Below are 14375 nucleotides of genomic sequence, written 5' to 3'. Positions count from 1 at the left end.
AACACAATACCACCGTATCTAGGCACGAATCGATTCCTGCGAAAGATGCCATTTCCTGGGCTGTTTGGGTCAAGCCCAGACAGTTGGTGACCCTAGACTGCAGCCTCACGGAGACTTGATTGACACTGAGCCTTTATTTGTGGATTTTTTTGGGGTCTATATAAAGTCAAAGGTCACAGTTCCTCTTTTGCCAAAATCACTGGAATTAATTTCCATTGGTAATCCTTCAACATTTGTGGATATTCTTACTTGAAATGGCAGGGGAGAAGTCTATCCATATAACAACAATGGCTTCGGACTCCCCACCTGGTGTTCTCATCATAACCGACGTATACAACGATACCCAGAAGGAATGATGAGCCGAGCGGAATCCCCCAACGGGGATTTGAACCACTGCTCTAAACGTGTGAGCACGTGTGTGTGTGTATGTATGCATGTAAAAGCGAGTAACACGTAACAAAAGTCTCAACACATTCGTCAAATAACACTGTGGCCTTAAAAAAGAAACGTATGTGATAGGCAACGAAGCAGATATGCCATGACGAAGGGCCGTTGCCCCGAGTTGTCAGAGAATATATACTTTGTTTGCGAAGGCCACAGTGTGTTTTTGACGAATGTGCTGAGGTTTGTGCAAGCAAATAAAAACTCCGTGCAAAACGTAGCAATGCACCTAATGTATTGTTTGTTTTCAATTCGTATGTTGAACGTAATTTGTCCACGTGATCCCTGCAGCCAACAGAAGCCGAGGCTTCGCCGCAATGACATAAGAAAGAGAAACTATATTCTTAGTTTTTTTCGGTAAAGTCACGTTGAAGAGAAACAACAAAATAATAAAATATATGTTGCTTTACATATTTTATTATTTTGTTGTTTCTCTTCGACGTGACTTTACCGAAAAAACTAAGAATATGAATTACTGCAGTCTCGAAAGCTTTAAATCTAAAGAGAAACTAGTCTGGTTTCTGAGCAAGATTCCGAATGGCGACTGGCAGGAGTGATACATGCATGTCGATCGAGCCTCGCGCTTATTGCGCTCAAAGATACACACATCGAGTCATGCACATGATAAACAATGCATTTTGATTGCAGGAAATGTATTTGCTAATGGTATATTCTGGCCCAATGCAGTGAACAAAACCCCCTACAAACGGTACGGAAGAATGTGAGGGCCGGATACAAATGAGGCGGTGAATGGAGACAAAAAAAAAAGATTGACTCTTGACTCAAAGCGGAAGCCCAAATCATGGCATTATCAAATCGCTGAGGTGGAAAGAGGCTGTGGGGTGTGAGGGTGGGTGGTAGATTGTTCCTTTTCCCTGTACGATCGCCACAATATAGCGACACTACGAAGCAGCGTGCGAAACGCGGTCCACGATAATTGCGCCGTCCATCCTGCAAAATATTTTCGCGCGTTGATATTTTCAAAAAGTCGATGCAATAAAAGTGCAAAATGCGACGCATTTATGCTCACGCGATCTAACCCAAAAAAAAACTTTATTGTGAATAATATTGCGTCGCGAAGGCATGCTACGTGTTAAACGGTTGCGAAGTTAGGCGGAAGCGACGCTGCGATGGATTTCCACGTCGTGAAAAAAAAATGACCCTTGCATCGTTTGCGACACCAGCTCGCCGGCTAAGACGTCGTTCCCGCACCGCAGGCTTCGTCAAGGCCATCGGAGCCCTGAGTCCCGAGAGCTCGCGGGACGAGTTCCTCGCTCTGGCCGCCGACTTCGGAAGCCGCTTCATGACCGAGGCGCTGTACGGCTCGGAGCGCCACTGCACCATGCGCTTCCCCAGCAAGCGCCTGCAGCGACAGATGTGGATGCAGTACCAGAGGCTCAGCAAAGGTGGGAGCTATCGCGGTTCTCCACCGAGCTTGTCTCTCTCGCGAGTGTCCCGTCCATCCGGGCGTTGTTATTACTTTCATTGTCTTTTGACTCGCCATGGAACGAAGACGGTCACTGCGTCGGGAAAGACAACGAACTAATATCTTCCGATATTAGGAAGCCACTGGGGCTATGCACTTTTACATGTGGATTGAAAACAAATTTCTTTAGAACTGCTTTCTGTGTTTAGTTCGTTGTCTTTCCCCGGGCACCTCCGATTAGCACGGTTGGCTATGTACGGTGCAAAAGAAGTTGAACATATTCTTTGGTTCTTTCGGTAAAGTCACGTAGAATGAGAATAAAATAATAAAATAACACAATAAAATTCTCACGACGTTTCGGCCACAACGCAAGCGGCCGTCTTCAGGTGAAAGGTACAGAACTGTCGGGACGACATTCTACGTGACTTTACCGAAAGAACCAAAGAAGATGAATCCTTGCAGTCACGAAAGCTTTAAATCGAAAGTTGAACATACATACATACATTCATGTCTGTCTGCCAATATGTTCATATTATTGTTGTTATGGTTCATTTCCTGCTTCAGCAAGCCAGTAAATGATCGGTAGTGCTTGCTTATTCTTTAGTTCTCTCGGTAAAGTCACGCAGATGGAAAAAAAATAAAAAGAAAGTGAATAAAAATAATGAAAAACATTTATTTTTCATTATGTTCCCGAGAGAACATCGGGGGACTTCAGAAGTCCCCCCGGGCTCGTGCGGCGAAACGACGCCGGACGTCGCGCCCAGCAGTGTGTGGTGCGACGTGAACGCGCGTGGGAATGTGCTAAAAGCGCACACGTACGCTTGCGCAAGTGCAAAAAAAAAACACATCGGTGAGACGCTGATGGTTTTTTTTTGTACAAAGGCCGTCGTGCTATTTTTGCACATTCTTGCGTGTCGTTTCAACTAAGAGCAGATAAGAATGAGCGCGTTTCTTGGATCGATTGAGATTGCAAGAACTTGGCAAGAGAGACGATGGCAGAGGATTTCCAAAGCCAGCAACTATGAGGACCAACGATGGTACACCATGCGTAAACAATACCGTATATATGTATTATAACTTGGAAAACGAGATGATGGAAGTTTTGCAAAGTCGAACAATCGTAGGAAGAGCAATGTTACGCCGTACAATTTTAAAACGGACTCTACTCTTTCGTCACTAGCACTGCCTTGCACAGAACAAGTATGTCATAGGGGACGTTCTAGGCAATAGGCCTTCAGCAGAGCACTCTCTCTCTGTGCTGTTCACCATCTTTGCCATTGGCCAGCTCTGCTACGAAGAAAGACCATTGTCCAAAATGTTGCACATTCTATAATTTGACATTTTTAAGGCCACATCATGGTTGGCGAATGTTAGTTTTTTGTTTTGCTATTTGTGCTTATGCACCACTTTCAGCGCAGTACCACCAAATAATTTGCTGTTGCAATTTGATCGTGAACAAAAAGTATGGATGAGAGGAAACAGTCTGACGGGGTGGAAAGAGTCACCGAAAGGGGTGGAGGCAGAGAGAGGCGTGGAGCTCATGAGAACAGAGACCGTGCTAAGTAGCGGCGAAGAATAACAAAGGGAAGCAGCTTAACGGCAGTGAAAGAGAGACTGGAGTCATTCGGTAAGCACAGGAGGGTAAATCGGCTCTACCGATTCATGTTGAATTTCATCAAGCAGAGTCTGGTCGGAACGAGGAGTTTCACACCAGACGTGACATATATATTCCAGGCGTGGATGATTTTTCCCAATAAGTAATAACAATTTCTAGCGACATCGGTTGTTTTAATTGTCACACTTTGCTACTGGGCCTGGGGAAGGCTTACACCAAGTCCAAGATCGTCTCGTTTTGATCGGTGCCTATTTGCGTGTATCTGCACTTCTGCGTGTCCTCGTGTTTTGATTATATAATTGTTGTGCAAATTAATTGCATCGTGCTAATTGTACACTTTGTGGCGACTTATAAGACAGAGTGGCTAATAACTTATTTTTCTTTTAAAGAAGTGATATTTTAATAATAACTTGACATGTTTACAAACATCAAGATTTTAATTAATCACATGTAAAATAACTTCATCTTTGTTGTTTTGCAATTACAAACTCCGCATGGAATCCTTATTTTATTTTAAGGCAATGGTGAGCAATGATTTATTTCCCCCCCCCCCCCCCCCCCCCCCAGTATGACCAATCGTGGTCTGAAACACAGAGTTGTGAGGATTGGAAGCGTAATCTCTGCACCGCACGAGAAATCCAGCATTTAAAATTACCTGTGCTGCTCATTAACATGATCCTCCTTCTTGCTGCCAAACCCAGCAATGAATAGCCGGGAAAATGTGGGCTGGGGAGAAGTGATGGGGTCTGGATACTACATCACCGATAATTAAATATTAGCACGGTTGACTATGTACGGTGCGAAATAAGTTCTACATGCATACATTATATTCTTGGTTCCTTCGGTAAAGTCACGTTGAAGGGAAACAATAAAATAATAATATATATAAAACAATAAAATTCTCACGACGTTTCGACTGCAACACAAGCAGTCATCATCAGGTGTGAAAACCAACGGCAAGAACATTTGAAAGAAGTGGCGGTTTGTATTTATTTATTTTTAAACGTTAGCACCACGGATAGCGATTTGACAAACTGCTGATGACTGCTTGTGTTGCAGTCGAAACGTCGTGAGAATTGTATTGTTTTATATATATATTTTATTGTTTCCCTTCAACGTGACTTTACCGAAAGAACCAAGAATATGAATCACTGCAGTCACGAAAGCTTTCAATCAAAATTTATAGATACATTAGTTTAACACGTAGGCTTTTCGCGACCGATATCGATAACAGAGCTTTGTTTGTGCACAAATCTGGCTGTCACCTGATGATGCTGGTTGTTGTAATTACCGGCGAAAAGTCATGCTACTCGAATAGTAAGTGTTGTTGGTTTACTCTCCAACACACCGGTGTGCTGAACTGGTAACGAATTGGCCACGTTTTGTTTACGTGACAAACCTCGCTAATTGGCTGTGTCGGGTTTAACGACACATTTATATTTCTGCCATCGATCCCAAAAACCTCTACTATGTTTGCATACGTTAACACACGGTGATAATTGCTCCTGGGCAAAAACAAGAATGACAAACTTGGACATCGAGTTTATGTTATTTTATTTCTGGTTTTTGTTTGGTTACATTATTCCTCTCCTCACCCCCGCCCCCCACCTTCCGTGACAAAATAACAAAATTAAACAAGGGGAGGCACAGTCCAGCGGTAGTCACCCTCATTATTACTGCAGGAGTAATAATCAACAATGCCATTACTACCCACCGATCGAGAGCCCCCCGACTTAATTCGCAAGAGGAGGCTTGATTGGGCGCTGGCCTTCATGGTCCAGATTTGTAAAAATTCGAAAATGACACTGAAAATTATTCACTTGGGATTATGCATGGCAGTCATCGCCCAACAGGCATGACTAACACGCCAGGTCAAATAAGACTGTCCTGACTCCCCTTGAGTTACCGTCTGGTTAAATGAACTTGAAACTTCGTCACTTTAACGATGAACGGCAAATGTTACAGCCCAGCTATTTGTGGCTCGCGCCACTGCCTGTGGAAGGGCCACCACTGGAGTGAGCTGTAGAGATTCATACGCTTGCAAGACCTGGGGGGTAAGCCGCACGTTACCCCATCCTCCACGTGTGTGGCCTTGCCGATCGACTGTGGTGGTCAGGGCCGTCCATGGGTTGGGGGGTGTGGGGACCGGGGAAATTCACACAGTGAAGGTCCCCAACGCCTTCAAACTAAACCGAACGTATCACGTCTGACATTGTGATGTCGAATCGCGGGCCCCCCTAACCCCCCCCCCCCCAAAGAGCGGGGCCCGGGGCAGTCGCCCAGATTCACTGTGCACACCACCACGATTCACTGTGCACACCACCACAACCAGACGGCTCTGGTGGTGGTGTACCCATGTTGAAGGAACTTGAACCGTTGATTCGACTGCCGCGCCAGGAGATGGAATCGAATGGGTAACCTCTGGGTTGTAAAGTCCACTGTGATTGCAAGTCCATCTCGGCAGAAACCCCCTCCCCCTCCACTACAACAATACTATTTAAAATAAGCGTATATCATAACTGTAGATACACATTCGGTACATTTCCACAAGGTGGCGGTGTTTCACCATCTCACCGCAAACATCCTGCGACTCTTTGGTTTTTATTGCTCCGTTTTTCCACCCCGCTCTCTCTCTCTCGATTCCTTGTTTTTATTCCGATTGTGTTATTGGCATTTAGCGAGATAAGTTTACAAATGGAACTCCTATCGGCGCATCCACCGTTCTGTGTCAAGAGTACGCCGCCCCCCCCCCCCCCCGCAAGTTTACGTTACAAGATTCCTTCCGAAGTCGCTACAAGAGGCCTCTTTATCCACACTCGAGGCACACATTTTCATATTATATTAAATCAAATTTTAAAAGTCTCAAATTAAGTAAAACAACTTATTTTAAATCGTGGGCTTTGTGTGTGTGTGTATGTGTGCTTTCATTGGTGAGACTTGGCGTGAATTAAGACCATAAACTCAGGACACTTGCAGAACCTGTTGCATGGTTTAAGAAAGCCCACGTGTTCAAAATTAAGAGAACCAGGTTATAATGACGGGCGACTGGAACCAACATTTGGGGTGGGTTTGTTCGTGGAATCGTGATTCAGGTGAGAGCCCACAGGCGTTTTGTCTCGCTACAAATTTCAAGCTCTGATGGTACCCACTGGTTTTGCACACTTTGGATTCTCGTGCGTCTAATGAGCGGCAGTGAACAGGAGGGGGCAGTATTGCACTTTGATTGAAATCCCAAATACCAAGGCCGGCCATGAGAGAGAACGTTAATGTTTAACAGTTCATAGCAGCATGTTTTTTTTTGCATGTATGCATTGTCAATTTAAAGTTACGTATTGTTACTTACGCACATTTGCCATTGAAATTATGGGAGGAAAAACATTTGTCCGCTACATTTTTTGTTAAACGGCCGCATTCTTATTTGACAAGAAGTTTACAAGAACGTTCCAGAAGGAAATTACATTAAACTCGCTGCATATGGCGTGTGTGTACACATGTAGTAAAACTATGTAGCAATCTTTAATGCAGCCCCATTGCACGCAACTTATTTTATCCTAATTTTTTCCCCTATAATATATTTTTTCACAGATAGGAGTTCTATTCTATTCTTGCGTATGATGGCAACATGTCCAGGAGCTAAATTCCAATGCCGAGGGTCTGCTAGACACGACGAGAGAGCTTCGGGAGAGTGTTCGTGTAGATTTGCTGTTCCTCCTCCGTCGAAGGATCACATACTACAGTGGCTTACTCTCTGGCCCATTGGACGAATAACCCAAAGGTGGAAGCATTTCCGCCCTGTTATCCAGGCTCGTCTACGTTGAGGTTACCCCATCAGTGGTCTCCCCAAAATGCTGAATCATCCTATTATCCGCATTTTAAAGATAATTGGCGCGAATCAAAAGAACTGGCACCCAAGTCATCCACTTATCCGTGTTTACCCACGGGTAATCAAAAGTACAGATATCGGGAGGTATTCGAGCTCCCCCGATGTATTTTCGTGTCGTACCACGTGTTGTTCGGAATGATGTCCAACGTTTCACCCCACATGCCCGCGGCTTCTTTGGGATCTTCACCTCCCGTCGAAGCTCCCGGCGCACGTGGAAAGGCGTCACGGTGCAAGCCGAAAGCACACCGCAGGACGCTACACAACCACGGCCGCCAAAAACCTGTGCGATAAACATCAGCAGTTGTGTCTACAGATGGGCACGTGGAATAGGATCTGACAAAAGTGACCCCCGTGTTGATGCGGATAAGAGGAATATTGCAATGTCGTAAATATAATCCTGCTGCAAGGATAAGGGTAATAAATCAGAAATGAATGTTCCTCATATTAATTGTAAACTAACGCAGCTCGTTTATGAGTCTGGAAAAGTAGTGACAGAGTTTATGTTTAATTTGCGCACACACTCAGTCTAAACATTGAACATCGTAAAAAAACGTTATAAAAATTAGAACGTTAAACAGTTGACTTTAGACATTCAACAATGGATTAACAATGAACAATAATATAGGACTGTATACTGGCATGAGGCATGCACTTTGTGGTGCTAAATACTCGCGAGTATCTTTGCAGATGCCACACGTGTGCTGCACGTGCACCCCAATTCGGCGGTGTGACGAATAGTCTCGAAGCATGGTCACGATTCGATTAAAAAAAAACATTATTTTCAACATTGTGGCCACTGCAGAAGACTCCACAGTGGTGTATGGAAGGGCTTCCATCAGCTCCCATTGAATACGTGTAGGAATTGAAAAGCATTACTAGTCCTTACAAAGGCAATTGCATGCATATGTCAAGAGCTAAGAATTCAATATTAATCCCATAAATGGATGCATCGATACACTCTCCCACTCTACACGAGCACTAATCCACACCCCTGGGTATTCACACGCTTGAGTGCATGGGCTGTAAGAAAGAAAGAAACGTACGTTTTCATAAGTAAATGGACGAATAAAATGCGCATGTATTATGAATATATTTACCAGTAATTTCAATGAGGCCATCTTTTATTATGGCAAAAGAACAGTCAATGCATCTTACATTTGCATTCTTTATAAATATACCTAGCCCAGAATACTTGCTGACCTGGACAATGTGCACGTTTGGAGTCCGTATAAATATAACACGTAGTCTCACAAGTGACGTAATCACATCTATCCCTCTATCCCTCTATTTAAGGAAGGAAACAGGAGGATTTCTCCACAAATCTGGCTGTCCGCCTGATGATCCTAGTTGTAATTACTAGCGAAACGACGTACTCAGATTGTAAATGTTGAGGCTTTGCTCTCCAACTCACCGGTGTGCTGTACTAGTGACGAATTGGCCACGTTCTGTTCACGTGACAAATCTTACTAATCGGCTGTGTCGGGTGGTGAATGTGTTTAACGACACATTCATATTTACGCGATCTAACCCAAAACAAATATATTATGGCTGTATAAATATAATATAGAATTATTGTTTTATATTATTGTATGCATATATGAAATAATTTTCAGCCCTTTGTCAATCCGATGTTGGATGAAGGCCTTCCCATATCGTGTTGGTCATGGGGGTTTGTTTGACCATACTTCACCACACCGGTGCAGTGCTGCTCGGCGATGGTGGGTGGTGGTCAGAGCAACGGCGAGAACTGGTTCAAATATCACTCACCGCTACCATAGCCACGGCTAGGAATCAAACCCAGGGGGCACACCAGGTTCATTGTGCAGTGAGCTAACTGCTTCACACGTGTGTGTGTGTGGTGTTATTGTAAACATATTACATATTGTGTTGTTTTAATCAAATTAATCTCACACATTCACACTTGTATATATTCGTACCCTTGGTTTGTTAGCTTTTTTGCTTAAGAGTTACGCTGATGTTTGGGAAAAAATATTTCTGTTGCAAAGCCCTTTCAGTGGTCAACTAACAGCAGTATTGGCGCAAGCCTATTGGCGGCCCTATGCAATGTATAAACTCCATTTTCATTTCATGAACCCTCCTGAAATGACAATTAGAAGGTTGACATTTGTGTGACAGAAGAGATGTGGCTTACAGATGGAGTGAGATAAGATGTAGGATCCGGGTAAAGAGATGTGGAGGTGAACTTGGTTGGGGATGCGAGAGACGTTGGTTGAAGACAGAGCTGGTGTGGATGACAGGAGCGATGTGGCTATCAGATGGAGTGAGTTAAGATGTAGACACCAGTTAAATAGATGTGGAGGTGAACGGTGTTGGGGATGCCGAGAGGTGTTGATTGAAAACAGAGCCGGTGTGGATGATGGGAGAGATGTGGCTAACAGATTTGAGTGAGATAAGATGTCGAAACCAGGTAAATAGATGTGGAGGTGAACGAGAGATGTTCAGTGAGATGGTGTGATACAAGACTGTGTGATGAAACACATATAGATTTACTCAGGAGATATTTGGTGCATGCCTATCCCCCCCACCCCAATAAAATCTCAGGCTCTTTTTAGCTGGTTGGGTCCCCAAGCTTTTGCTTATTCGGCATTTGCCTAATGCCCACAAATCGAGTAGAGCGGATACATCATCGAAGGAGTTAATTTACAGCTGTTTGTTATTACGAGACATTCACAATGCACTGGCTAATGTGCACGTATTAATATTTCATTTGTGATTGTTGTGCTTGTGCTCTGATTAAATTTACATTAGACCTGAGTGTAATCTTGGCAGACTATCCAATCTGGTCATTATGATGCACAGAGAGCAGGCACTTGGAGTTACACGAATATTGTGTTATTGAAGGTTTTTTTGTTGTTGTTGATTATTAAAAAATAAAATCGGATGCTTCTGATGATCACGGTGAGTTCGTAAGGGTCGCATATGTGACCGTGAGATGGCTTCGGCAAATTGATGCTGGGGTACGAAGGCATTGGCTCAACGCTCCCGACTAAACTTCACAAAGATGGTATACTGTGCCGTGCCACCAACCCTCGTGTAGATGTACTTCCCATGACCATCAAACTGTAATCAATGGGTTGTCCTTATAACCTTCTCCGACAAATGTAGCCATTTAAATAAATTTACGGCGCTGCACCTCTGCACTGGATTTAGTTTTTCCTCTGCCTCGATCTAAAGTGCATTTGCACACGTTATACATTCTCTCTTTTCATTTGTTTCCGTGCATATTAAGCATCGGTGTCGATGGACCTTCTGTGTACTCATCGATAGTTGTAACATCTGGCAAACTTTAACCCCCCCACCCCCGCTCCACCCCACACAAATCTAAGTCCCCCGCCTCTTCCGCGGACCGATCACCGTTTCATTACCGACGTGAAGCGCTGCGGAAGCGACACTGCGGATTTAAACGGTGCCATTGATTCGTCGATTGGGCCAGGCAGCGGTGACCGTATGCATTGCCCCTCTGTAGTCCAGCACTGTGGAGGGCGAGCGTCGGTGGATCTCGACAAACGGTGGCGAAATTCCCTTTTTCCCGCGGGCGCCGAGGATTGGAGCTGCGTACCCACCACCCCTCAGCTTGCCAGGAGATGGCGACGCGGCAAAAAATGTGGGCTCCAACCTGTTCCATCTGTGTGGCGTAGAAAGCTGCTGCCTTGGCATGTGTGGGGTTTCTCCACATGCGTCGGTTTCCACCCACACATGTAAAAAACAACCCCATTGATGTCTTGAAGCACGATTGTTGATGAAAAGCGTTTCCTTGCTGACGTCACACACACTGATTATACCGTAGGTGTAAAGAAAGCATTGATTGATTGATTTCAAGTAGTATGCATGCGTAATGTAAGCATTGATTATCTTCTACTCGTATACACTGATTGTAATTAATTCGAACGAAGTATATTAAAATATTATTACGATGATATATATTTTTTTATATAAAGCTTTCGTGACTGCAGGGATTCATATTCTTGGTTCTTTCGGTAAAGTCACGTAGAAGGGAAACAATAAAATAATAAAAATATAAAACAATAAAATTCTTAGGACGTTTCGACTGCAACACAAGCAATCATCATCAGGTGTGAAAACCACAGCAAGAAAAATGTTCTTACTGTGGTTTTCAGGTGTGAATTTTTCTTGCTGTGGTTTTCACACCTGATGATGATTGCTTGTGTTGCAGTCGAAACGTCGTGAGAATTTAATTGTTTTATATTTTTATTATTTTATTGTTTCCCTTCTACGTGACTTTACCGAGAGAACCAAGAATACGATGACATAGTTAATGCACCCATCTCCTTCGACACCTGTTCCACTAAGTTACAGTTTGAAGATCGCCTCGAAATTATAAAAAAAACTCTGCCTTCGTAATAATTCCTGAAAGTGGCCAAAAGCTCGATCCAGTTACATTTTAAATCACAACGGTCCGACTTTGAAATAGTGCCTGCATTCCATCACAACTCCGTCTTTGTCCAAGTGGCAGCACCAATGCCCCTTGCCTGATACAGGGCCCGACTTTCATGAGTCAGGCAAAGTGGGCACACGGTCGGCGCAGAGCATCAGTCCAATGGGGTGAGGTCTTTACCTGTAACGTAAGTCCACACCTGAGTGAGTGGTTTGAGCAGCTTGGTTGCATGCAACTGAATCATTTGTATGCGGACGTCTCTGAAATCAGTTGCGGGAAGTTTCTCGACCCAGGGTGGCTTTGAGTAGGGACAGACTCGACCTTCCAACAGTGAATCTGCTCGGCGATTTTTTGCAACGTATTTAATCACTGTGTGACGCATTTGCTTGGTCGTTGCAATCCCGATTTGTGTCTGTTGGGGTTGGAGCTAACCAGGGAAGTGGTGGGGCTCTGCTGTAAGGGTTGTGGCCAGACACGCCCATGTTGAGCAACTTCTGGCTCAGATGTGGACAAAGCAGTTGCAGCTGATTACGTTCCGTAGGGCACATGGGGCAACGCAGCATCACCAGTTCCCAGTTGTCGGCCAAGCTGAGCCAAGTCTTACCATGCTCTTCCAATTACATTTAAGTCCTTCATACCCAATAGTTATCCAAGTGTACATGCATCAGCTGTTTTTTTTTCCACCGTGAAACATGTTTGGCACGTTTAAGTGCAATATGGATTATATCAAGATTATAATTACATATAGGAATTCATGCATTTCTCCACTTTCTGCTCTTTATTCTTTCCATTGTATCTTTGCATTTCAATGCATTGCCTGCCTGACGATTAATTCTGTTCTCATTCACATTTGATGCAGTTGTCCTAACCAACTTAATCTTTTCTTAATCTGATGTTTTTGATAGTCTCCTTGACCTATGGGGTAACGGGAAGAAATGAAAAAAATATAGCAAAGAGAAATTAGACATATTCTTGGTTCTTTCGGTAAAGTCACGTAGAAGGGAAACAATAAAATAATAAACATTATTTCCCTTCTACGTGACTTTACCGAAAGAACCGAGAATATGAATCCCTGCAGTCACGAAAGATTTAAATCAGAAATTAGACAATTTTATTCGTGCCTTGAAATACCTAATTTAATGACAATTGTTGACAGCAACCGTCACCAGCAACATATCAGCCATGAGTGACCGTGATGACTTAGCAGGCGACAAAATTAGGTGATCGCTTTATTTAATCCAATATCACCAGTCACTCGGTCAACAGAATATGTACAGTAAGAGCTGTGCATCGCTCAACAACCATAAGAATTTTCATTTGTCTTGAATACGCAACCTCTAAATATGCAACAGGCGTCAGTGTGGGGATCGAACCCACGACCTCCTGTATACCAGGGGAGGTAATTAACATTTGGCCACCGTGACGCCACCGTGGAAGTAAATGTTGACAATGGGAAATTCCGCGGCAACCATCGCCGCTGACAAATGCCGACGACAATTGCCCTCAAATGACCCCAGTGGATTGGCTCGTCGATTGTAATGCACTGGTGGTTGCTTGAAGGCAGCAACTGAGACAAAGGCAAAGATCACCCGTGTAGCCTTAAACGGACTGTTGGGGCAAGTTCTGTTAGCGAGCACCGATGAAAGCCGGCACGGCACACGAGGAAGTGGGTGGCCAGCACCACGCCCGGCCACCTTTTGTCTCCCAAGTGGCGGTGTTTACACAACCAATTGGGTACTCATTTGAGAGCCGAGTCAATCCAGGGGGATTGCCCAGGACCAGCTGAGATAATTGTCACTCGTGTTGGTGGTCGTGAGCGGATTTAAAGTCGGGTGGCCGGGTTCGTAGCGTAGCTCGCTAACCGCCGCACTACCGCTCCCCCACACGCACCTGAGAACCACACACACACACGTTACCATCTGTGTCAGCCCACTTGATTCATTCCTCACCCATTGAGCTCGTTTCAAGTAAAGATAAATCTCTCTCGTGCCAAACGAAGCTTTGAGAAGAATAAACGTCTTCTTCCATGGGTCTCTCTTTAACTGCAAACAGCAGCGGGTGGGGGGATAGGGGAGCCACAGATTTCAAATTTTTGTTTGTTTGCTGCTTCCCCTCCTTTTGTCTGGTTGTTGTCACCGCAATATGCTGCAGGTGCGCTTCATTTTTTCGTGTTCTTTTTACCGCAACATCCCGGGCCAGAAAAGCACGAAATTTTGCCTCGTCAAAACTAACTTCCCCACGGGGTGGGCCTGTGCACCGAGCGCCGAGCGATCAAAATTAATTTGAACGCTTGTAGGAGTTGAGCACTTTCTCAATTGCTCCAGTTGCTTCTCAGTCGCTGGAAAGCTCTTTAAAAACGAATCCATTGTCAATTTAACAAATCCCGTGAATTACCCAATGCCTGCGTTGCACTTCACAGTTTGGTTCGCATCGTTGATGAGCCGTGCTGTGCTCCAACACCTTGAGCTACTTTGTAGATCTACCATCGATGTCTTTCCTAATGTGGGCAAGTCTTCCGGTCAGCTCTGAATCAACATGTTGATTAGTGCTCTGTGATTAGTGCACCGTGCCGTGGCCGATTTCAGTAGATCTG

At 44.4% G+C, this 14375-nt stretch overlaps 1 protein-coding gene across 3 annotated transcripts in view; it reads left to right on the top strand.

The window, feature by feature from the left end:
- LOC116953184 (astrotactin-2-like) overlaps positions 1–14375 on the top strand; it is a 483535-nt gene that overhangs the window by 418999 nt on the left and 50161 nt on the right. For all 3 annotated transcript variants that reach the window (XM_032973126.2, XM_032973123.2, XM_032973125.2), the window contains one exon: positions 1659–1847. In XM_032973126.2, the coding sequence (XP_032829017.2) occupies positions 1659–1847 (189 nt within the window). The remainder of the gene's footprint in view (positions 1–1658; positions 1848–14375) is intronic.

The sequence above is a fragment of the Petromyzon marinus genome, chromosome 50, assembly GCF_048934315.1.
Source record: "Petromyzon marinus isolate PM22_M1 ecotype Great Lakes invasive population chromosome 50, UKy_Petmar_22M1.pri1.0, whole genome shotgun sequence".
Taxonomy (NCBI): domain Eukaryota; kingdom Metazoa; phylum Chordata; class Hyperoartia; order Petromyzontiformes; family Petromyzontidae; genus Petromyzon; species Petromyzon marinus.
The sequence above is the reverse complement of the archived record's forward strand: the minus strand, read 5'-3'. Positions and strand labels throughout refer to the sequence as shown.